The 24,798-nt window shown below is 39.2% G+C and overlaps 3 protein-coding genes and 1 long non-coding RNA gene across 4 annotated transcripts in view; 2 read left to right on the plus strand and 2 right to left on the minus strand.

The window, feature by feature from the left end:
• Positions 1-2,018, minus strand: part of antxr1d (ANTXR cell adhesion molecule 1d) — a 24,380-nt gene extending 22,362 nt beyond the window's left edge. The window contains exon 1 of the mRNA XM_008429967.1: positions 1,954-2,018. Coding sequence (XP_008428189.1) covers positions 1,954-2,018 — 65 coding nt within the window. The remainder of the gene's footprint in view (positions 1-1,953) is intronic.
• A 4,808-nt stretch (positions 2,019-6,826) lies between these two features.
• LOC103476941 (uncharacterized) lies at positions 6,827-7,394 on the plus strand. The gene is made up of 2 exons (XR_535567.1): positions 6,827-6,918; positions 7,040-7,394. It is a non-coding gene; the product is annotated as an uncharacterized LOC103476941 (long non-coding RNA).
• A 1,730-nt stretch (positions 7,395-9,124) lies between these two features.
• On the plus strand, positions 9,125-13,686 carry znf488 (zinc finger protein 488). The gene is made up of 4 exons (XM_008429704.2): positions 9,125-9,243; positions 9,827-10,046; positions 10,202-10,430; positions 11,654-13,686. The coding sequence occupies exons 1-4, from the start codon at positions 9,233-9,235 to the stop codon at positions 12,745-12,747; spliced, it is 1,554 nt and encodes a 517-aa protein (XP_008427926.1). The 5' UTR covers positions 9,125-9,232; the 3' UTR covers positions 12,748-13,686.
• Positions 13,687-16,470: 2,784 nt separating this feature from the next.
• Positions 16,471-23,184, minus strand: gdf10a (growth differentiation factor 10a). Its single transcript, XM_008429705.2, has 3 exons — positions 22,754-23,184; positions 18,508-19,610; positions 16,471-18,408 (listed from the first exon to the last, which is right to left on the minus strand). The coding sequence occupies exons 1-3, from the start codon at positions 22,956-22,958 to the stop codon at positions 18,217-18,219; spliced, it is 1,500 nt and encodes a 499-aa protein (XP_008427927.1). The 5' UTR covers positions 22,959-23,184; the 3' UTR covers positions 16,471-18,216.
• Positions 23,185-24,798: the final 1,614 nt, after the last annotated feature.

Genomic DNA, 24,798 nt, shown 5'->3' on the forward strand with positions numbered 1-24,798 from the left:
GTGTGTGTGTGTGTGTGTGTGTGTGTGACTGTGAGGGGGAACAGATGGTCCCACTATGCACGGCCAGCCCAACAACAGGTTGGGTGTCCGTCCGCTAGAGTAGAAAAGGCTTTGACATGAACAACAGAGGGAACCATAACTAACACTCAGCAGGGGGGAGATGTCTGAATGTGTGGTACAGGAAGTAACATCAAAGCCCTTTAGGAGCGAATCTGCATGAGTTTTAGAGGGTCATAAGCAAAATGAAACACAGAGCCTGTTGGGTTCAAGTGGGACTATTTGTATCTTCTATATAAATGTAGACTTCCCTCATCTTCTGTGGAAGTATCTGATAAACAGAAAAGCAGCAAGAGGAGCTTCCTGTTTGATCCCTATCTTATTGAGAAACTTTGTGCACTAAAGCTCAACAGAAACTCTGCGCTATTTCACTGTGTTTGTGAAAAGGATCGCATAAAGTTAAAACAGTCCAGCTGATGCTCTTTTAAGCAAAATAAGACCTAAGCACATTTTTCAACCTACGTGCAAGCAACAGTAATGTGCAGAAACAGCTAAAGCGAAAGAACTTCATATTATTAATGTTCTATAATTTGCAAAGTCAGAATATTGCTGCAATTTATTGTTTGACTTTTAAGTCAATACAAGACAAAACATGAAGACAATATTTTGAGATGGGGAAAAAAAAAACAACTTACAAACATGTTAGCCGCTGATTAACTTGAACACGAGTATGTAAAAATGTAACTGAAACCAGACTGTTATACACACTAAGACTTTTTTTTTTCCTCACTGTGAGACTAAACATTTCCTGTCAGCCTTGATTACCCAAATAATTTTGCAGTTCTTAAACGGCAGAACAACGAGAGGGAGAAATCTTTTTAACTTTTTTTTTTTAATTTATGTCTTTTCTTGATATTTGGTTTCATTTCCATTAAACTACATGACTTGGGCCAAACATGTTGGGTGTCCTTTCACAAGCTTCTCACAACAATTTGCTGGACTTTTGGCCTTTTTCTCCAAACAGAGCTGGTGTAACTGAGCCAGGTTTGTTAAGCTGCCTCACTCACACATGCCTTTTCTGCTTTCTGTGGGACTGAGACCAGGGCTTTGCAATGGCCACTCCTAAATAATGACTCTGATGTCCTTAAGACACCTTCTAACTAACTTGGCAGTCTGTGAAGGGTTATTATCCCCTTGGAAGACCCATTTGTGGTTTAACTTCCTGGCTGATGTTCTGAGATGTTGCTTCAATATTTCCACATAATGTTCTTCCCTCAAGCCATCTAATTTGTGAAGTAACCGTTCCTTCCTGAAGTAAAACATCCCCATGACAAGTAGGGGTGCACTGATTGCAGTTTTCTGGCCGATCGCCAATTACCTATCTTTAAAAAGCCAATACCTGTTTTTTTTGTTGTTTTTTTTGCCTGAAATGTTGTAAATATAGAAAGATAGTTGCTGTGTTGGTAACGGTAGAGTGACTAACATGCAGACATGACCTGGTGGGCTTATCTACCAGTCAAACTTCTCTCACATTAGAGCAGAAGAAGACCATGGTTGATTTTTGGACCCTCGCAGAAGTAGATAAGATCAGAGGATATGATCCAGATACATGTAGGTATCGGCCGATCACCAATCTCCCATAATTAAGGAAATTTGCACCGATAAATCTGTGCACCCCTAATTCTCAGGCTCTCAAGCATAACATTTTTACTGTACCTAAACACTTAAACTTTTGTTTAATTACATTACAGGACATATTTTCCAAAAAGTAAACGTATTTGTCTCAATGTTTTCTAACTACAAATCTGACATTTTAAGTTGCTATTGAAGTAATGGCCTTCTTTTTGCTGGGTAGGCTTTCTGCCCGTATCCAAATGACACTCTCCTACCAGCTTCAACCAGCCTCCTTACAAGGTCTTTTACTTTGGCTTCAGGGTTGTTATGCATATTCCTCACCAAAACACGCTCATCCCTGGGACACAGAGCCGGTGTTCTTCCTGAGCGGTATGCCGGCTGGGCATCCCTGCTATGTCTATACTCTCTTAATTATTTGAACAGATGAATGTGGTGCATTCAGCCATCTAGAAACTGTAAAGGATGTACCAGACTGGTAGAGGTTCACAATTCCTCTTCTTGATATTTCACTGATTTCGTTTTATTTTTCAATAACGTCAGAGGAGAAAGCTGTGTTGTCTTAAAATACATGCATAGGTTTGAATCCATTTAACTCAAAGGTTGTGAATTACTCTATCCGTGCTTCTTGAAGTCGTGACATTATCTCTGGACTTTCCGAAATTACTGAACGGCAGCGTGATCTTATGGTCTGAACAGCTTTTGAATTTAAAGTAAGTAAGAGGAAAATTGGGGTCTTTAATGAGAAGCGAACAAACAGGAAATCAGAGAAAAGTTGGAAGATGTGTAAAAAGTTGCCCAGAGGATATGATTAGTTTCCTCTGATCATATCCTGGCTCTATTTGCCCAGATCGGCAAATAAAGCCAGGACAACTGTGGTGAGGTACATGCTGTACCAACTGAGCCACCCAGCACCCAAAAGAAAGTTCTTTAAAAACATGATCTTACTCAATATTCTGCCATTTAGAAAAATGTTTGCAAATAGGGCTGAAAGTAACCTAAAAAAAGGAACACTGTTTTTATTATCTTGTTAAACATCCGATAGTTAGGAAAATCTGACTATTTGAGTTTTCAACAATGTATGTAAATATTTGGTTTCAACTACATATGAAAATTTGACTTCACTTTTTTTTCAGTATACACAACAGACAGCCATTATTACTGAATTTGTGAAGACCCAGACTGAGAGGACAAAAAAAAAAAAACCTGGTTTTAAGTGAGGATCAGACATGGCTTTAAGAAGGTGGCACTCATGGTAATTTAGTTTTTCTGTTGCTTGCAGTTATGAGCTCATAACCCTGTCACACAGCCAAAGTCAAACATGAGGGACAGACAAACACCGATGAGGTGATGTCTAAAAACTAGATGCACATTTGCTGTTTTCAGGTTTGCTCCGCACTCTGCCACGGAAATATTAGACTGGGTCACTGGGTGGCATTTAAGATCCGCAGAGCGTGGAAACGAGACAGTGCTATCTCGGAGGAAAGATCAGCGGCTTCCTGAAGGCCTGATGAAACTTACAGCTCCAGAGGCTTGGCCATGCATGATGTGCCGCACTCCCGAGGCTCCGACTAAACTTTTTGAAGCAAAGGGTAAAAACTGAACAGTGGCAGACAGATGTCGAGGTGGACATCTGAAAGTTCGCCCAACGTGTCTAAACCGGACCTAAATGTCACTCAGTTTGTCTACTTCACAGCTCATGGGGCGGTTCCACTGAGGACACTGGAAGACGGGCGTTCTTTCTCAAGCTTATGCTTGCAAGTCTTGGATTACGTGCAGCGTCGCCTCAAACTCAATCTTTACTCCATTAAAGACTTGTTGTAATTTTCATCTTTTGTCAGATTGAGCAAACAATTCGATTGTGGTGTTGGGTGTTTGTTTTAATTTTTTTTTCCTCTGCTAAGACAGCATGTTTTGAAAAGCCATAATTTCAGTCCATTTGGCTCATGATGTGCATAAGCAGCACTTTTTTTTGGTGTACTCACCAAAACAAAAACAAAAAAAAGTGCTTTTGTAGCAATTTTTAAAAAATCTAACTAAAACAATCTCAGCAACCCACAAGTTGGGAGCATGTTGGATAATGGATAAATATTCTAATCTATTTGCCTTTTTACAAATTCAAACCCGATAGTGAAAATAATCAAATCAGCAACATGAATGGGGTGAATAGAGGGGCTACAAGATGAAAAGTTTGATGTTCCTGTGTGAAAAATTTATTGTGGTCTCAGCAGAAATTGCAGCATTTTCTCGATGGCCTATTTGGCACCAAACTCTCAGTGCCTCAAGATGACCAAGATCCTTTTCTACAAGCCACATCACCGCGTTTCTGCCAACATCCACTTCGAGTTTTGATGATAAAACTGAGCTTGTTATGATATTTAGCATGTTATCACATATTAGACAAAGACTTGGAAGAAATGTTGGAAGCAATAACAACTGCCGGGTTGATTTTGCTGGGAATTTTTTCAGTGTGTGGCTTTGTCTTGGCCTTGTTGCAAAAGCATTTTTGCTGCACTACATTAAGGTTACTCCTAATGGTGTGTGAGGTTAAAAAAAACAACAAGATAATATTGTTCTTGGAGAATCACTAGCCGTGCTCAGAATATATCTCCCTCCCCTTCCTTTTTTATTTTTTATTTCTGGCAATATTATCACCAGCTATTAGCGTGGTCTGTTATTTCAACATTTCTTTTGTTTATGTTTTCTTTTAATGACAGAGACTCTTGAAAATGTGCATGTAAAAGTGAATTTACATTAGTGTATTCAGTGTCTGCATTTCTTTTTAAGGAATGAAGTGTAATGCCATACGCAATGTGTCTGAAATAATAAAATTGGTCTTTTTTTTAACTAATGAATATGCTCTGCTTTGGTAATGATTTGCAGTGTTTATTAAATAAACACAGATGACAAATGAAGTGAGGTAACTGAAAAAAATAAGCTGCAATTGAATTTGAATTAAACTAAAACACTTCTATTTAGAAATAAAAAATACATAAGCAAATAGAGGGCGGACTTAGCTGGAGATCACAACACTACATAAATTCACTCTAAGGTAAGGAGAAGCATCGCAGTGAAAAAGAATGCCGACCAGACAAATCAATAAATACATAAATTATTTGTACATCACTCCATGTTCTCTGCTGCTAACTGGTTTCACCTGATTTCAGCTGCTGTACAGAAGTCTGGATGAGAAAGTGGATGGTAACTAGCATCGGCAATTTCTTCATCAAAAGAACATAAAACAAACATAAAAATGTTTCAAACAAACCACTTTAAAACTATGTGCTCGCTAAATGAAAAGCAGCTGTTTGTGTGTGGAGTCGTGAACATGGGCAAGTTGGCTAGACATAAATCAATGCTCAAGACCTGAATTTAAATACAGCTCAGATAAAAATCTCAACATATGTATGAGGTTGATTTTTAAGATTTTTAAGTCTTTTGCAGGTTTTTAGAACGTTTTCTTCCACGATTTCCGCGTATTTAACTCATCTGCATCATCCCGTCAGCTCCCATGTTGAATAAAATCACACAGCACAATGCTGCCACCACTGAGTTTCATCATATCTACTTAGTCCAGAAACAACATAAGCCACACTGCACTTGTAGATGGATAAAAAAAGATCAAATGGCCTGCTTTCATAAAAAAAAAATTATTATCTAATGTTGACTTAAAACCTGTTTTAATACAAGGTGATCTCTTGGCAATACCTTCTCATAGACACTATTAGCTATCTTAGGACATCAATTAACATTTTTAAATATACTCTCTAACATTAGGCTAATGTGCATAACTCCAAATATGTATTTTATTGATATTGTCCTGTCAAATAGTTGAACTTTCTTACAATTTTTCATAGTGAATCCTTAAGCACTTTATTGGTCAGTTGTTAACACTTCATTGCTGTCATTTCTCTGTCAATTTTACTGGAAATGAAAAAAAGTACACACTCACCATTTATGAAAATAGTTCAACTCTATGATGCTCAAAAAATACAAGAAAAATTAACTCGTTTAAGATTATCTAAGTGTTCCTGTTGCTTAGATTTATTATTTAAAAATTAAAGTAATATTCTTCAATGAAAATAATGACTTATGATTTAGAAGGGGCTGGATTAAATAAGCAGAGCTACTCTTTTGCTTGACTGTAAATCAAAAAGACTGGGGTTGCACTTATGCTGCTTTACTTTATCTGACTTTATTTTGGTAATATCTTTCCCTTATTCTTAAAACCCATGTCATGTCTACATGTTCCAAATAAAAGGAAATTAATTAATCAAAACTGAAAATGAATTGAAGGATGTGGATGGGAAAGATGCGAATGATTTTGCTGCAATCTACAATTTTGCCTCTAGATGGCACTGTAATAAATACTGTTAACTTAAATTGCACCTTTAGGTATATTTTACACCCCCTTTGTTCTAAATTTTACCATTTTACAATTAAAGATTTCAGCCAGAGTTTAAAAAAAATGCTGTTATCCAAAACACAGTAACTTATATCTGTGATCTTGCAGAATTAAAGAAAGAGTGATCATTTAAGCCAGGGCATAAGTGAAAAGAACTCGTTGAGGAGTTCACCGGGCCATGCAGGCAGCACCGCTGCGGGCAGCTTCTGCAGCTGTGTCCGCAGGCGTCATCAGCCTGAAACCCTATCCTGCTCGCCCTGCCCACATCCGTGGGTAACACAGCCTTTTTTGACTCACCACTTTCAGCCAGACAAAAAGAAAAACACGCTCCGAAATCCAGAATATTCTCTCTACTTGAAAAATCACTACAGCCTGCATAGTTGAACATATCTAAAACAAAGAGAAGTGGTTTTAGGTGTGTTCCTAAGCAAATTCTTCCAGTAGAGTTTCAGGAGGAGGGGCGGAGGGGATAGTTTTGTGACACATAGGCACTTTTATCCTAGCACTGACTTTGTAGAATAATAAACCCTACGATGCAGATGTTAAAATTTATAAGTCACACATGACGCCGCGCTTTGAGTAGTTTTCTTCTCTAAAGCACCGTTAGGCCACAACAGGACGATTGATGCGCTCCACGTTTCTAAGCTCGGTTGCATGGCAATGCGCAGCGAGCAGAAAGTAACAATGCCATAAATAATATCAGGGGACTCACTTGTCCAGAACAAAGTAGAGGTCAAACGCGCCCTGACAGGACATGGTCTCCTCCTCCTCCTGCTGCTGCTCTCTCGGCGGCTCCCCTTCCACCGGGACGCAGAGGAGGAAAAATCCAAGCGACGCAAAGGCGAGGAGCAACAAGCGAGCCTGTGTCCACGCCATCTTTCCAGGTTAGCACTTTACTTCTCCAACACTGTAACCACTCAGGATCTTCACATTTCTCTTTACTCGTCTGTTTCCAAACAGACTGTTGATTTTTTTTTTTTTTTTTTGTATGTGTGTGCCTTCAAGGAGGAGTCAGCCCTGGAGGAGTGTGGCTCTGCTCAAAGCCGGGCTCTTCAAGGCTTCTCTTTCGGCTGACGGGGTAAAAAAAAAAAAAAGCATGAAAGCGGGGCAGGATGAAGGAGATGCGAGAGAACCGAGAAGAGGAGAGGAGCGACACCCGAGGAGAGATGCAAAACTTCACTTTTTCCATTTGTTTCCAAACAAGAAATCCTCTCTGTTCCAATTCGGGGGCAGATTGCCACATTTTGTGGATTACGCATAACGCACAAACATTACAAAAAATACATTTGCACGACATCTAAAGATTTTAGCCTTGATGTTTGTATTTTCGTGTAATAATAATAAAAACATTAACAACTGACCGCAAGTAGCATTGGTTTTGTTATAGCTTTATAGATATTCATATTAATATGACTTAATCACGTCATAGTTTGACATAAAGCAGTTGGGTGTATGAGCGGTGAGGGTTTCCCCTGCCATGCTTATCCATTCATTATCACGCGTTATAATATAAGTCTTCAACATTTCGCCCCCACATCAAAACCTGAAGAAGTTGTGACTGATGTTTGAGGCAGAGCCGGTCTAAGACTGTCTGGGGCCCTACAGCTTATTTCACTTGGGCTCCAATTCCACTTTATGTATTACATGAATACCATTAAATAAATTGTGAAGAGCCAATCTAATGCAGACTTGGATCAATCAGGAACGTGTAAGTGACTGTCAACTAATTTTTAAAATAATGTGACGTTGCATTCTCCATGAGGGGTGAGACACAGATTTAACTAGAAACTTACATCGTGACTGTTGCCATGTAAAACTGTTGACGTTTCAGTCAGCATGATTACTTATGTCCTAAATAAATGTAAAACTGAATCATTTTAAGCTCCTTTAGTTTTTATTTTGAAGATGTTTGAGGCCAATAAGCGTTGTCAGAGATCAAGTGCTCATTATGCCCCCGTTTGCTCGCAAAGCTGAGCTGGAGAAAAAAATAATTATTTCAGTCATTCACATTTTGCAGTTTACCAGTAGATTTGGGACACAACTTATTTTCATGGCCGCTAGGGCACTCCATAGGAGATTGGTAAGTTTCCAAACATCAGTGATTGTCACAAAAATAAAGAAAATCACTTTAACATGACAAGCTATCGCAAGCAGAGCAAGTCCTCGGTGACACAAAGTTAAATATATATCACAATACAGAGAGAGGTTGTCACAGTAGTTCTCATGAGGTCGCCTCATGAGCATCTACTGTGCTTTTACACTCAATTTTGTCAATTTTAGTCACAAACTATCTCAGATAACGGAAGTTTAATTGAAATGGGTTATATTAAACATTAATAGTAAGCTGTTCTTATTTCCAAATAATAAATATATAAGCTAACCAACAAAAATAAATAAATAAATGATTAATTCTTCCACCAAAGCCCCTTTAATTTATTAAGGTCATTTGATAGTTGGAGAAATTCCAAGGAATCCTTTCCTCGGGGTTTTTGACTTTCTCATTATAAAACAAAAAGTTGGCTCAGAAACCAGCAGGATATTTAGGCCACCCCAAAATTGAAAGCTCTGATGCAGAATAATCATTAAATGCTCATTAAACAAAAACATTTAGTTATGAATAATGCATTGGCCCGTTGGCAAGCCCAGACCCTTAAAGGCGCACACAATGGCAGCCATTGCATTTTCTTTGGCCACATTCTGCCAAACTTACTGTTTTTATAGAAACGAGACCAAAAGGAGCGGTTCTGTTGTGAAATAGAGCATATGATTATTTTTCGAGCAGAGTTAAAAAGTCATAATAACTGGATTGATTTATTTTACGCACTGTGAAATATCACAAAGTACAGACCGTAGTGCAGTCGCACGTTTAAGCACAAGGCTAAATTGAACACGATGAAGTAGGAATTTGCGTTATTACACACCAGATTAATGCCAAAATCCTGTTTTCATATGGAAAACACTGTAAATACCGTATTATCACTTTAGATGCTGCAGCAAACGGCGTGCGTGAGCGCCGTGTGACCGTGAGCGCGCACGTGTTATAATGAGTGCGCCGCACTTCAGGCTTCAGTTTGCTCTGGGAGAGGAAGAGGAGAGAGGCAGCAAGTGAGGAAGAGCTCTCAGTCGGAGAAGGAATTCGTCCAAGGGAGCTTCGCTTCTCAGGTCCGCTGCACCTGCTGGAACCAACAGCATCCCTCCATGTTCGCCGGGTGAGTCCGTCAGCAGCATCCTTCATCCACGTCTCCTCTGCAGCAGGAACACCACGGACCAGTCACAGCCAAACCTGCTCATTATAGGAACGCATTTTTTTTTTTAAGAGCGGCACCAAATTCTTCCTATAGGTTATCGTATGTTCATATGTTTGTGCAAACTAATAGATCGGCATTTTGCATATACATGTTTCAATGAAGGTATAAAATGTTTTTTTAAAAGCCGCTCAACTTCTCTTGCGCACAGAGGAGCCAGTTGGACTCCACGGCAGATGCGGAGACAAAAGGAGTAACCGAGTGAAAAACCGAAACAAAGAACGTTAGAAATTATTTCACTCCAACACCAGCTGTGTCTGCCTCCCTCTGGGATTTTATTTTTTCATAAATATTTCAAAAGGATTTTTTTTTCTCAATCATTTGTTATCTGAAACCCAGTTCGCTTCACATGTTACAGATTTAAAAGATTTGTTTTCTATAGCAAATTACTTGATACATAGCTTTTATCCACGCCATTTGGGTATTATTTGATTGTAAAAAAATACAAATAAAAAATCAGTATCTGATTCTGATGATTCTTCTCCAGCTTAGCGATGGATCACGCTTTCCAGACTCGATCCATCTGGTCCAGTGACACTAAATTCCTGCAGCATCCAACGGATCTGAACACCAGTGTGGTGGTGACGCGCTGCATCCCTGCAGGAACGTGCTTTGGTCCGTGCGTCCTTCAAAACACTTTCTACGAAACCATCGCCTTTATTGCCCAGAAATGCAGCGACAAGACGGCCAAGTCCTACATGTTCAGGGTGAGTCAAAGGTCAGGGAGCGTGTACAAGTGGACTTCAAACGACTTATGTGTGAACTTTAAAATAAAATTTAAAAAGCGGCATTAAAAACAGCAACCACAACAAAACAAACAACGATAAATAAAGACGCCCTTTTGATGGTGTCGTTCCAACAGGTCGACCCAGAGGCCATGCGCAATTCAGCTCTGGTGCTCTCCTGGCTGCGGCTGGTGCAGGCTGCGCGTAACGCAGAGGAGCAGAACGCGGAGGCATTTCTGAAAGCTGGTCAGGTGTATGTGCGCACCACGCGGGACGTTCAGTCTGAGGAGGAGCTGCTGGTGTGGTACGACCAGGAGCTGTCCGACCTGCTGGGGTTCACAGACATGATCAAAGGGCTGAACGGAGGTGAGTCGCAGCTTTTTGTGAGTACCGATGTCTAGGCTGCTTGGATGGATTGGATTAATTAATGGGATTTAAACATTTCATAAGACTGATATTCAACAGAATTTTGAGAACTTCCTATAATATATAACGGTGATGACAGTGGACAACTGTGTAAAAGCTATTTGCTGGTGTGTAGATGTTGCAGCTGCACATTAGATCCAGAAAAAACAACAACAACAACAACAACAACAAAAAACAAATACAACTTACATTTTAGCAAAAGATGTTTTCTGGACTTTATACACAAGATCAACATGTTAAGTGGAAGTGAGATGGATCTAGTTTATAAGCATGAGTTCAAGCTGCAGGTTTTTTTCTTGGTTGCTTTGGGAAATTTTATTAAATATTGGGATTTCTTCCTAAGGTCTGCGCTGTCCAGCCAGACTGAAATTTAACATGTTTGTGAACTTCAGTCTCTTCACACACAGTGGACAGCGATTCAAAGGTCTTCATCTTGTATGTGTGTGTTGTACATGCAAATATAATTATCTCTCCATTAAAGTGGATGTCATCCATCACTGGCATTTTAACCAGCATTTTTTTTTTTTGCCAATGCTAGTAATACTATTCTTGTTAATACACCAAGAGTAGTGACTGTTTCTACAGATGCTTTTGCTGTTAGGCTAAAACTTGCATTTTTAATAAAAATATTTATTCTACACATAAAAATAGATGTACATACACACCTATGTACATTTTGGTCTTTTTGTACTTTATTTTAGTTCCTCTAAAGTTAATGTCTTTATGCTGGGAGTGCGTGAGACTGAAGTCAAATTCTTTGTTTCTGCACTCAGTCATGGCAGCTGGCTACATGAGTATATCAGTCACTATATTTGCTTTGTATTTAGAGCTACAAACAATATTTGTGTTACTTTAATAGAAACATTTTTGTTGGAACACAAAGTTCACAAAGAGGGTTTGAAGAGCCTAATGGAAAGAGCTGAAGGACTGAAGAATAAATAGGAATGCCCAAAGCAAGAGGTTAGGGATGAGGATACATTTATGACTCCATTAGTTTAACAGCAATATTTTTTGCATATTTCAGCCAGTGCACAGTATGTTTAGTTTGTCATATTCGAAAGTCTAAACACACCAAGTGAAATAAATAAATACATTAAAAAATGAATAAATAAATAAATAAATCCCAAGTGATGTTATACATGCATTTTCCCCCTCTTTTCTAGAATACAAATGCGGGAGATGCAACCAGATCTTCAAAAATCCGAATCCATTCGTGGCTCATTGCAGATTTCTGTGCACCCAATCGAAGAGTGACGCCTGGAACCGTGAGGTCTATGAGCTCAAGCACGTGGAAAACAAGAGGCATCACCGAGTGACCGACTTCCACAACATCGCCAGAGATCTAGAGCAAAAAATATCTGGAGGAAGCGACGAGGCGGAGACTCCCTCCAGAAAGAGAAAGGGCGAAGATGCTCCGGTCCCCAAGTGGCGAAAAACGGTTCTGTTAGAGAAAACGAATATTTCAAACGATGAAAATGTCACCCAAATGGGTAAGAGCTGCGACCAGGCTGCGGATGACTCCTCCTCCTCCTCCTCATCTCCTGACAAACTCAAAGCTGACAGGGTCAAAGCAGTTCGTGCGCCGCGAGGAAGCGCTGATTCAGCTGAAGTTGGGGAAGTCAGCGCAGCTTTTACGCACCATAAAGTGCTTGACACACGTTTGGGGACAGGGGAAGGATCTGGTGTGCTTTCGAGCGGCAACAGCGCGTTTTCTCTGGTTCTGTCGAGCAGCCAGGGCGAGCAGAAAAGCGCGTTTTGTAAACCTGGTAAAAGGACATCTGCTTTGAACCAGCAGATCCAACTGAGCAGCGCTCCAACAGCCCCCTCTAGCCGCGTGGATGAGATCGCTGACGCTTTCACCAACAGGACTATTCTGGGATACAACAATCTGATGGCATCCAGCATCGTGGGCGGTGACATGCAGACTTTGGCCTCCCCGATTCCATTAGGCAACGCTTTCCATTACGCGCCGGAGCACTGGTCCAGAAACCTCCAGACCACATCCGCCCTCACGGTCCTCCCGCCGACTTTCACCTCCTCATTCGGCGTGTCGGTGCAGAACTGGTGCGCCAAATGTAACCTGTCCTTCCGCATGACCTCGGATCTGGTGTTTCACATGCGCTCTCACCACAAAAAGGAGTTCGCGGCGGAGTCTCAGGTGAGGCGTAGGAAGGAGGAGAAACTCACCTGCCCGATTTGCCACGAATACTTCAGAGAAAGACACCACCTGTCGAGACACATGACTTCTCATAACTAACAACAACAAAAAATATTAATTTAAACTTGAAGACTTTGATGTGTATAATGAATGTATGTAATTAAATACGTGTCCGTTACAGTTTGTCCACCAGATGGCAGCAGAGGAGCGCGTCTTGTCTTGGTGGCCCTGTATGTTAAGCAGTTTAACAGATTATTTTGTGCCTTATGGGACTCAGGAGGTTGAAAAGATCTCCGGGAAAGCTGACGATTGTTGAAAATGTCTCTGTGCAGTTTCTCCTTTTATTTATTAGCTGTTCTTTTTTGGAATCTTACACAAAGTGTGGCTTGTGTTTGCTTTTAGAAATCAAATGTTATCAAAAAGTTTTTATCTTGTCACTAAAGATCATTAGTAATTATATAGTTGAACAAGCAGCCAAATGAGTCAAACCTTTATGCAATTATTTTTTGTTTGCTGAAACATTTTGTAACAAGTACCAACTCAGTGAAGGTCTGCACATTATCCACAAGAACAAATAAAGCTCAAAGTGGAAAAAAAAGAAGAAAGTTTGATCAGGAGGCTTCATAAGAGCTCAAGTGCAGAACTTCTGAGAAGTCTTCTTAGCATACATCAGTAGTAACCATTTGCACTTCATTTTTCTGACCAGTCACACAATAGTTGTTAGAGAGGATGCAAAAAATGAAAAAAAAAAAAAAAAAGGTTTGCAGAAAAAATTAGATATTATATGGAGTGTTGTTCAGTGGACCCAACAAAGGAAGAAGGTGAAGGCCCCCTAAATTGACATGTTTTCTTAACAGTTTTTATCAGCTGTAGAGCATCATAATCAAAATCAAGTACAATAAACTTTTGAAAATGATTTAATTTTTTTTTTAAGTTGAGATTTTCAAATTTTAATCTGGATGAACAAACAGAATAGTTATTTCAAAGTCCAAATTATAGCCAGAAAATCCAACATGTTTGTCTTTAATGAAAAGCCTAGCTGTGGTGAAAACAAAAAGATGTGTTTTTTCATATGTTTATCTAATTAATCGGATTCTTAACAGGAAGAGGAGCACAAATCAAATTCTATATAAGTGCATGAGGACTTAAGCAGAGTTAACAGGTACATTATACATTTTATTGTACATCTATAGAATCTCCACTGCTTTGAATTTGTGATTGAAATCCTGTCTACCAATCAGCTTGTTGCCTATTCAGACTTAACTCTAGAATAGCCTCTCATGTGAATGTAAAACCTTTATGACAAAGGCCCAAATATGGGGCTTAATGGGGGGGCCATAAAATTTGATCAAAAGAAAAAAAAAACAATCTGCAAAAAGATTTGAAACAAAAACAGAAGCATCAAATAAAACTGAAAATAAAGATTAGAAATTGAAAGAAAATGTTTTGAAATGAAAAGAAAAGTGAAACTAAAAAAAAAATTTCAAAAATACTCTTCAGATTCAAGGTTTTTATTTTCAGATTTAATTAAAGTTGTGAATCAAAGCTTGCTATATTTGAAAATTTGAGATGGATGAAAGTAATTATGGTAAATCTTTAAAAGTTAGAAACAATCATTCTAATCTTTTTGGGGCTGAATTATAGAACATGCAGCAAAAAGAAACTTTTGTTATTGTTGGTTTAATTTTGAAGCAGCTGAATTTCTCCTTGGATGAGGAAAATATTTAAAAGAAAAATTAACCAGTTCATATTTTTATACAATTTCTACACATAGGATGAGATTTCTTAAAGTTGCAACTGCAGACTCACACGATTAGACAGATTAAACAAGAGAAATAGTAGCTTTTGTACTAATAAACAGAGGTATTGCTCTGTGCTCAATAACCAGACCATTTTATCCAGGTACAGAAAATTCTCGGTTGTATTTTCTGTACTAAATAATAAATAATTACTTTATTGCTCCCCTATAATTTATCCATAATGCGGTAGAAGGGTAAATATTATTCTTGGTTCCCCACTTGCCTTGTTTCACTTTGGTTTCCACACATATTGGCCCATTTGCACAAGTCTGCTGTGGTTTTCTGGGCTTTCCTGTGAGAGTGATTGTAGATGACATGCAGTTCACTTTCTGATGGCAGAATGGAGGCAGAGACTGTAAAGAGGATCAGTCAGGAAATAAGTAAAAAAAAAGGGAAAAAAAGTAGATATTTTGCTGTAGTGAGGGCTGACACACTTTGAAGCTTTGACACAAAGCAAACATGATTTATAATAGCTCTAATTGCAGCCATTATTGCAGTTATAATGGTGGTTGGACTATAGTTCATTCATAAAATGCTTAGTTTATTGCTAAACACTTCCGGTTGTTAAAAAAGAAGCAACATTTTCTCACCCTTGTCAGTTTTGGTTTCATACTGCAGCATATATTCAAATCGATGTCTTTATTTTACTGTTTCGTCATTAGATGCAATAACACAAAGATGCCATTTGCCATTAAGTTATGGTTTTCTATAATGTTTGCCTGGTAATCCATGGAAAGAAGTGGCTCATAGGCATTGTTTCAAATCTGAAAACAACTAACACTTTACTCTTGTCCATGCATAAATAAATTATTTTAGGAAGAAGTAGACGAAAGAAGTAGAGAAAAGCTAAATAAGTAAATAAATATAAAAATGGTAAAAAAAAATAAAAATAATAATAAAAACAAATCTAAGAGACTGAACAAAAATATTTCCAAATTAAAGGCTAAACTAAGTAGGCATATCAATATTTACAGAAATTAGAAATTACAGTTACACATTACAACTTTAGAGTAAATATAGCAATCTGAGTTGGTTAACATAATAATTTACCAAAAATAATATAATACCCTTTGACTTAAGATGGTACTAACTTATTTTTATCAGCACTTCTCAGCAGACAAAGATATAATCAGAACACATATTGCAAATGTCTCTTAGAAATTACATACCCATGATCCATGAACATGGCAAAAATACCACTAATTTAAATTTGGACAGCAATAATTAATCACATTAGGGCCTTTTATATGCTTCCTCTCTGGAACACGTAACTGTTTTTCGGGCAGTTTTCTTTCCAGGTGTTTTACACATAAAACATTTGGTCATTATGAACAGACGTATCACACTGAAGCCGTATTTCTGAGTAGTAATTGGATAGTTAATAAAGATTGGGCCTCTTTTCCTGTTACTTTTTTCTTCTGTGAATAAAAGGGATAAGCAGATCATCTCGACACAAGATGATCTGTCTGCAAGCATCTGCAGGAAGAAAAGAAACACACTTGGAAATGCTCTTTGAATGAGCAGAAAAGGGGGAAGTGCTCTATGTTTTGAAGTTCAAGTGGCTGACGTCCTGATGGCTGAAGGCTTGCTTCCTCCATCAACCATTTATCCGTAGCAGCCCACATCCGTCACATTATTCGCTGGACGGCTGATGCCTGAGCTTTTGGCGTGGGGCAAGAATGGGTTCAAAGGGCCCACTTCTGAGAGGAACCTTCCTGCTTTTGTACACCAGTGATGCTAAAACCGTGATGTCCTTTTTATTTTGCTACAAAACTTCACATTCTGAAATTTCCTAGAAAAATCTAGTACTGTGTAAAATAATAATATTACTGCAAGGCCAATGGATTAAATTATTTTTATTCTAATTCTTATAAGGCAAAATTTTCATAATTTAAGCAATACACGAGTAAAAAAAAACAAGCAGTATAATCTGAAAAGTAGCAGTACATAATCTAGTTAGGGTTAGAGTCATATTAAATCAGATTTCACATCCAAAATACCAAACGAACAAAAAGAAAACAACTTACAAAACACATGTTTTTATTCTAAGATTCTTAAAGTGTTAGAGGGGAGTTGCTTGGTGTGAAGTGCTCTCTACAATTTGTTTCTTTATACAACATAAAACAACACATTGTCTGCAAACAAAATGACACATATGAGGGTAAAAAGTATGCACAAAATCAGAAATGTTTAATAATCTTGTTTGCTGAATGAGCTGCCAAATAATAATGTGCTTTTGTAGTCAAAAATTTCGCCTTCACCAGTATTCTTACTCCTTTTTACATCTCATCACATTAGACACAAAAACTTGGATGTACTTTGATGAGATTTTAAGTGACAGAACAACATAAAGTAGAACAAAATGTGTGAGGATGTGTGTGGAAATGGGTTTACTATTTTTATTAGTTTTATTATTGTGTTTTTAAAATTAAAGTATGAAAAATGTGGTTTGGTACATCAACTCAACATAAAAAAAGCATGGAACAACTGCCAACCTATTCAAAGATCTGACATCAACTGGAACAATATAAGTTTTGTGATCCACAACTCTGGCAATAATGGAAAAATGGGAAGAAAATATGCTAAAAGAAAGTCTTGAAAAGTTCCATTTACAATTTACTGCAAGGCATTCAGGGATATGAAGAAACTCACTCTCATCAGATGAGATTAAAAGAGAGTTGGGGGTAGGGGGTGATGTAAAATGGTGAAACATGTTTAAAACGTTGAAACATCGTCCTATTGGAATGCTTTTATTCAGCAGGAAGAGGGAACTTGCCAAGAGTTGATGGGAAGATGATTGGATCTAAATATGATTGGATCTAAAGATGATTGGATCTAAAGATGAGGGAGTTCTGTAAGAAAACTCTTAGAGACTGCAACAAACCTTAGAGACTGCAACAAACTCACGATTAGGGATGAAGATCACCTTCCAGGACACCAAAATTAGACATTCAACCAGAATCAAAATTGGATGGTTTAGTACAAAGAGTGTATTAGATGTATTATTTAAATACATCTAATACATATAAATGTATTAGAATTACTTAGTCAAAGCCCAGAACTAAATGTTACATTTGAAATTGCTTTTCAACGATGCCATCCTTCTAGTCTGCTGTGTTTGATGGATTACTATGCAAACACAGATCTAGGTCTCTAGAAGTTGGAAGAAACCTAAAAGTGGTTATCTGATTCTGACTTGAGGGTTCTGAATACAAATGAACACCACACTTTACATAGTTTTATTTGTAAAAGAAAAAAAAAATCAATAGCACCCGTCCTTGTATTTCCACTTCGCAAATGAGAGTTTTGTATTGTTCTGTCATATAAAATCTCAGGGAAATGCTTTGAAGCCTGTGGTTGTATTGGGAACACATTTTAAAAGGTTCAACAGGTATGAATACTTTTGCAGTGCATTGTAAAACAAAACCACAAACTCAACATGAGCTGTGTTTAAAAGCTTTCTGCTATTAAACAGGAAAACATCTCTTAAATGCTCTTCTCAACTGACTGCATTCAGCAACATATAACCTACGGGTCTTCTTGGAGATACAAAACACTGTCTGTGCTTCTCCTGTCAGTGCAGAGGTCAGTCAAACTCAATGAAAGTGATTCCTTTACATCTCCCTTATTCTTGAAGGAATATTTCAGAGTAAGGTGGCATTTTTTTTTCCAGCATCAGGAAACCTGTTATCCGATGCACAGTTGCACAGTTCTGCCACCTTTACGCCTGTTGTTTTTCCCTTTTTTGCGTTCTCCCCTCACCATTGTTCTATCGGCAGGAGCAGGACTGGACGGACATGTTGGGGTAAACCTTGAGTACCAGGTTTCTGGATTCTTCCTGGAAGAGCACAGCCAGGGGACTCATGTTTTCTGGGACACAGCAGGGCTCGGGAATCCCAGGGATGATCCCAACAGCTCGGACTATGCTCTGAATGGTGGCGTGGTTGGATGGCCTGGCAGCCTGATAGAGTTAAAGGACAGAAGAAACATGCAATTGTGACCAGGATACAAGGCAAAGTAGAAAGAGACAAGAGAAAATCTTCGATGTGTGTACTCCTACCTGAGGCATGGGAAAACCACATGCACCAGCACAGTAATAGGCATCGAATGACTCGGGGGCTATAACCCATTCATTCCAGCCAATATCAGCAAAATCCACTCTTAGGTTCCTCCTGGAACAGCGTCTGTTCTGGCCCCACTGCCGTCTCCTGGCTTTCCGCATTGTTTGTTCATCAAAACTCAGAACAGATGACTGAGAAGGAACCCGACCCTTGTGTTTTCCCCGATTGCTCCGCTCATTCTTCTGTCTGTCACCAAGAGAAAGTGTTGGACTCTCTTTAAGGGTACCTGAATCGTCCGTTTTAATTTGTGCTATTCTTTCTTCTCCTTTGAGGGTCTGAGGTTCGGCTTTGTCTCGCTCTTCTCTGGCCCTGTCTTGACTCTTCCCCGTCTTTTCTTTCCTCTCTGCCTTAAACTTCGGTTTGAATGCGAAGTGCCAGTTGATCTCCCACAGGTCCTCTTTTCTGTATTCACTGGGTCTGAAGTTGACGTCGGGCAACTCGTTGTTCTGGATGGTGTCAGGGAGTGGATCTGTTTGCCTTCTTATGCGTCCCTTCAGTCTCGGTGAGGAGTTAGACCTGTGCAGGACTTCTGCTCCCTCACTTATTGGGTCATATCTCTGAAGGCTAGCAGCAACACTGTTTGGCTCTGCTAAAGCTTGGTCATTGGCATACAGTAACAGGTAGGGCATGCTGACAGCAGAGAAAACATCCCCCTGTTTTTTGTGGGGCTGTTGTCCAAAGTCCAGTTCCAGCGACAGCAAAAACTGACCCCTAGCTTGAGCTTCCTTTATTAGCTTGGTCACATCTTTCATCTGCCAAACCCCTTTCCTGTGGGGGTAAAAGGTCACGTTACCTAGAGATGACTCCACTGGCTCAGATCTAACCTCCGACCCAAAAGAGAGGGAGCGAAACATCAAGCTGATGGGCGGAGAAGGTTGTGTGAATGCGGAGTGACATGTTGGGCTCTTGAAGCGTTTGCAGAACCAGGGCCTTGTAAGTGTGTGCTTATCTAGCAGGAAGTGGAATGTTGCAGAGAGGATGACCTCTGATTCCTGAAGGGTTGTTAGGTTAAGTCTGTACACAATCCTGTGGTCAGCAGAGTCTGTAGAGACATTAAATCAGAGAGTCAGCACAAAATCATTGGAAAATCAACTAAGATTTATGAATAAAATGACATTATTAAGTATATATACGCAAATATTTATATGTTCTATGAGTAACTAGCTCATTTTTTTAAATGTACAATTTATTTTTAAGTTGATCAGAATTCCTTGGAACTTTTAATCAGTTCGTGCTGACTTGCTGCTTCCCTGGGCAAAAGGCTTTCTTTTGTTTTCATGGCAAACTTAAAGTAAACACAAGTCAGCTTGAAGTGTGTTTACTTTACTGGGGATCAGTAAGCTGTAAATTACACTGTGCACAGTGCAGAACAGAGCCACAATATTTTACCTGAAGGTGAGAGCATAGAGACTGCTGTGTGTCTGTGTGAGTCTTTTCATGGTTCAGCTGATGTCCATGCAGATGAAGTCTTAAAGGGGACCAGCTATTGATAATGTTGACCCTTCCCTGGCTTTAAATAGTAAATGACTTGTACTTGTATAGCACTTCACATTACAATCATGCACATATTTACATGCTGATGATGGCAAACTACTGGATAGTAGCCACAGCTGCTTTGGGTCACGTTTACAGAGACGATACTGCAATGCACTGACGACACCAGGCCTCTGACCACCACCAGCAGGCAAGGCAGGTGAAGCATGTTTCCCAAGTGTCTTGCAGAACAAACTCCTACCACCGTCACCACCATCATCCCAAACTTAATAGTCATGCCTTTAGCATCACTGGACCAAATGTGTCTTTATATATTTTTTGAAGTTTTGTTTCTGAAGCCCTAAAGTGGAACCCCTTTTGCAATAAAAAATTAACCAGGATCAATTGAAAATGCTTTGGTTGTTTTTTGGCTTTATGAAGAAAATACGACAGTCGTGACCAAACAGAAAAACAGAGCGGCTGAATCGTATTTGAACTCGGTTATTTGAGATTTTTTTTAGATTAAAGGCAATACATTTAGAAAAAGGAAAATCTCTGAGCCAAAGGCACTTATGTGTGGTTAAGTTTCCCTCCCAAAATAGGACAAAGGCGTTTCCTTACGTTGTTACATGACTGAACCCTGAAACTGTTGAGCAGCTCATTGGTAGGATGTGAGAAGGTGTGCCCTTAACAGGAACCAGACTCTGGGTGAGCGGCAGGCTGCATATTCATGATCAACATTAACTTCAACAGCAGAGTTATTGTTCATTGTGTAAGAGTTCAGCGGAAGTGTGGACTGAGTGAAAAGATATATTTTACCCCGAATTCAGCCTGCATATGGAAGTGCTTATCCTCAGTTTCAGTTGAAGCTTTCCTTTAAGCTTGCTACAGCCTGCTCAGTCTCTGAGATACAATCAACTTTTTCAGCAGTCCTCAAACCGTTGTGAAAAATCTCTTACATGTCTCCTTGGATTACATCGAGCCTCTGCAGTAAAAATACACACATGTTATGATATGCTATCTGAGAGCTCTGCAGTGTATAAATGAAGAGTTGCATTAATAAAAAGCTTCAGACAGAGAGGAAAGAATGTGCATTAAGCCTCCTGTTTCCAGGACGTGGAGTCGCTCGTTCCCCTCAGGACCAACTAACTTAAACACAGAAGCCACAACAGTGACCCTCCTCTGTGCACATATCTGCCTGCCCCTGAGTTTTTTTTTTGTTTTTTTTTTAACTGTATTGTATTTTACTGCACATGGCTCAAACACATTCTTGTGAGTCTGTCTAGGGTAATTGATCGGACCCTGCATGCGAGTGGCGCCGTTGCTTCCAGAGCCCCAATGAACTCACAGCATCCTGAAACTATTTAAACGCATTCTCAGACTGATCCAAAACAATCCTAGATATTTAGAGTGCAGAACCGGCTTTAGATTGTTTGGGGCCCAACGCAAAAAAGTTTTATTTGGCCCCCTGAAACTATTTAGAACGATTTACTGAGTAAACACATATGTAAATAAATGTGGAGGCAAATTTATTTATCTGAGTTATTCCGATGGTACGGCAGTCTTGTAGCAATTCTAATTTATTTACTCTAAAAATGTTTGTTATATTACATCACAAATGTAACTGAAATACCATTGAATGCAAACAATTAATCCCCCCCAAAATGCATTAACTAGTGCCATGCTTTCTTATTCTGAATGCTTGTAATTTGTTTGACCAACTAGACAGAACTTTACATTTCATGTTGGCAACACAATATAGATTTAAGTGATCAAGATGCTAAAGCTCACAAAAGGTGGTGACACCATAGTAGCTATAGAAAAAAATCGAGAGGAATGCAAAATTAGTGAAATAATTTCAATATCTGCAGGTTATAAGACAATTTCTTGTTTCTCTAACAAGAAATTGCTAGAAATAATGCATCATCTATCACAATGTCAATAAAATAAGACTCCTTCACAGACACAATAAGCTGCTGAACTGATTTTCAACATTAATTTATGACTATTAATGCAGACTTTAATACACTAATTTCTAAGAATTATTATAAAACAATCAAATAATTAAAAGCTTCTTTTTAGGTTCCATCATTTCTGGTCCACCAGTCACACTGATGCAAACACTCCGGGTGGCGGTAATCCCTCTAGAGTTCACTTTTGTTTTGAGTACTGCTGCACTTCAAGGCTACAGCATCATCTCAATACAAGATGTCTTGCTGTGAACATGAGCTTTAGAGCCACTACTTGCTAATTAGTCCTGGTGCAAGTTCAGAGATAAAATAAATAATTATATTTTTTATGTGTTTGCATGATATGTTTCGACTTATTTATTCAATAGTATTTGGAATGAAAAAAAATATTGCTACTGTGTTAAGTATTGCTATTTAATGCCTCTAATTCAAGACAGTTTTATTGCATTCCACCACTACAGTGAGCTTAACACTTTCCTCCACACGATCTCTTATTTAGTCTTTCAATTTTTTTTTGTAAACATGATTTGGAGCTTTGTTCATGTGTGACTTGGGCCGGCTGGGGTCTGCATTTTGAGTAGCAGTTTATGGAAATAACTGGGGGAACTTCTCATCCTGCACATTTAGTTCTTTGCAATTCCCAATGCATTTTAAAACACGACTCTTATTTTTGCTGCACAGCGACTCCTAAATTGCTTCATTTGAGCGCCCATGCGTCATGCAGGTGAGCTTGTTTACACACCTTGGATGGCTCTGAAACTCCTGACAGTGTTTCCTTCTTTCAGGCGCTTCTCTCTGTTATATTTCTCGTACAACCTATACATATGCCGGGAGAGCATGTCCTCATCAAAGTCACTTGAGAGCTGGAGGAAGCCGGTGTCTCCGGTAACCGATGCAGAGGCCAGGACGCAGATCAGCGTCAGTAGGGACAGGTGCGAGGAAGTCATAATAAGGACTGCCGTTTATGGGCCGAGAATGATCCAGCAAAAACTCCAAAAATATATTTTAAAAAAGAAGAAACGTGCAGAGAAATGTCCAAAACGAATCACAAAAACAATCCACGCTGTATAAAAGCGCGACTATCCCCTTTGCGCTCCGTGCGCACTCTCTCTGCTCTCTGTCGGACTGTGTGGGACCTGGATGCTGGATGGGTTGGTCCGGGCAACAGTTGGGGCTGGTACTTTCACACTTGTGTGATCGCCAGCGGCTTCCAGGGGGGTTATAGCACTGGAGCGGCAAGAGGCGATGACGCACAATCCTGTCAGCCAACGGGGTCCCTGCAGAGTCAAGAGCCAGAAGTAAAGGTCATAAGGCTGACCCCCTTCTCTCCCTGCCCGAGATGTTAAAGAAGACGATGTTATATTTCCTTGCATGCGGTTTTGGATCTCTTTTTGAAAACACAATTTGAACCCATTTGGTCAACTGAAATGCTTTTTTTTCCCTCCTTGCGGGCAAAGTAATTCTACCTCATAATTTCCAGCTCGCCACTTTATTTCCAGTAACTGCTTTTGACATGGCCTCAGTCACACATAATTAGCATAGAAACACCTACAATAATAGTCCGACCAACAACCCAGGGGCTATTGTTAGAGCAGGCCGTTCTGCATTGTGTACAGTGTTTAAGGTGTTTAAGGTGTTGGCGCTGAATTTGTTCATTTCAAGTAGCACACTGGTTTCAAACTTGTAACACTTCGGTCTGTGCTGCATGTATTTTTGTATGTTTGCGCTCACAGTGAGTTTAATCTGGTGTCTGGGGTTCTGTACCAACAATGCTTGTTTTGTGGTGGTGGTCTCCAGCAGAGAGGCTGTAACTAGCTGGGGCCTCTCAGGTCATTTTGCAGAAACACTGTGTGAATCACACACACACACACATATACACACACGCACAGAGGACTACTCAATACCTTTGTGGCCCCCAAGGGCCGCACAGAATACTCCTTTTCACTATGTTCCAGACCAGCGGCAGCTCTTAAATCGGGACCTCTCTTAGGACATCCATGTGTGTTTGTGTGTCCATGCATGCTTTAGTGACAGTAGAGTAGCTCACTGAAGTGGCATGCTTTATGGTTTTGTCATACCGCACAAACACATCGGTTTTCCTTTTCCCATATGGTGTTGACTTATACTGTGATGAAAAACAAACCATGATTAACTACTGTGGTCATTTTACTGAATACATGCAATTCTTCCCCACCCCCCACCCCGTTTCATCTTTGAAGAGAAAAATCTAGTAAGATGATTGACCCCTCTTATGTAAATTAGGGCTTGTGGCTATACAATATTAAAAAACATTGCTGCTGTTTCTTTTGAATTAACTATACATAAAAACTGAAAAATAGTTGCGCAACAACGAGCTGATGCTTTGTGATTATAAAGTCGTAAAACACGGGGGCTGTCTTGTTGCTCTCTTTTGGTGAAGAAAGCAGAAAGTAAACAAAGAGGTTAAGTAGGTATTCAGAAAAAAGTTTAGCCTTGGAGCACATGCAACACGCGTGAGCACAGGAAGGAAAGTTCAAATGTGAAGAAAAGAGCAAAAAGAGCAAAGCGTATAACTGTAAATATGCACAATGTCGTCACTGATGTAATGAGTTAGTGAGCGCTTTGTAAAAGTATTCAGACTCCTTGCAGATTTCATACTTTGTCATATTTCAACCAGAAATTTTACAGTATTTTCTTAGAATTTTATGTCATAGATCAACAAAAAAGTGGTGTATAATTTTGAAATGGATAGAAAATGAGAACTGGTTTTACATATTAAAATGTAAAAAATGCACAGCGAGTTTGTAT

The sequence above is a fragment of the Poecilia reticulata genome, linkage group LG15, assembly GCF_000633615.1.
Source record: "Poecilia reticulata strain Guanapo linkage group LG15, Guppy_female_1.0+MT, whole genome shotgun sequence".
Classification (NCBI taxonomy): domain Eukaryota; kingdom Metazoa; phylum Chordata; class Actinopteri; order Cyprinodontiformes; family Poeciliidae; genus Poecilia; species Poecilia reticulata.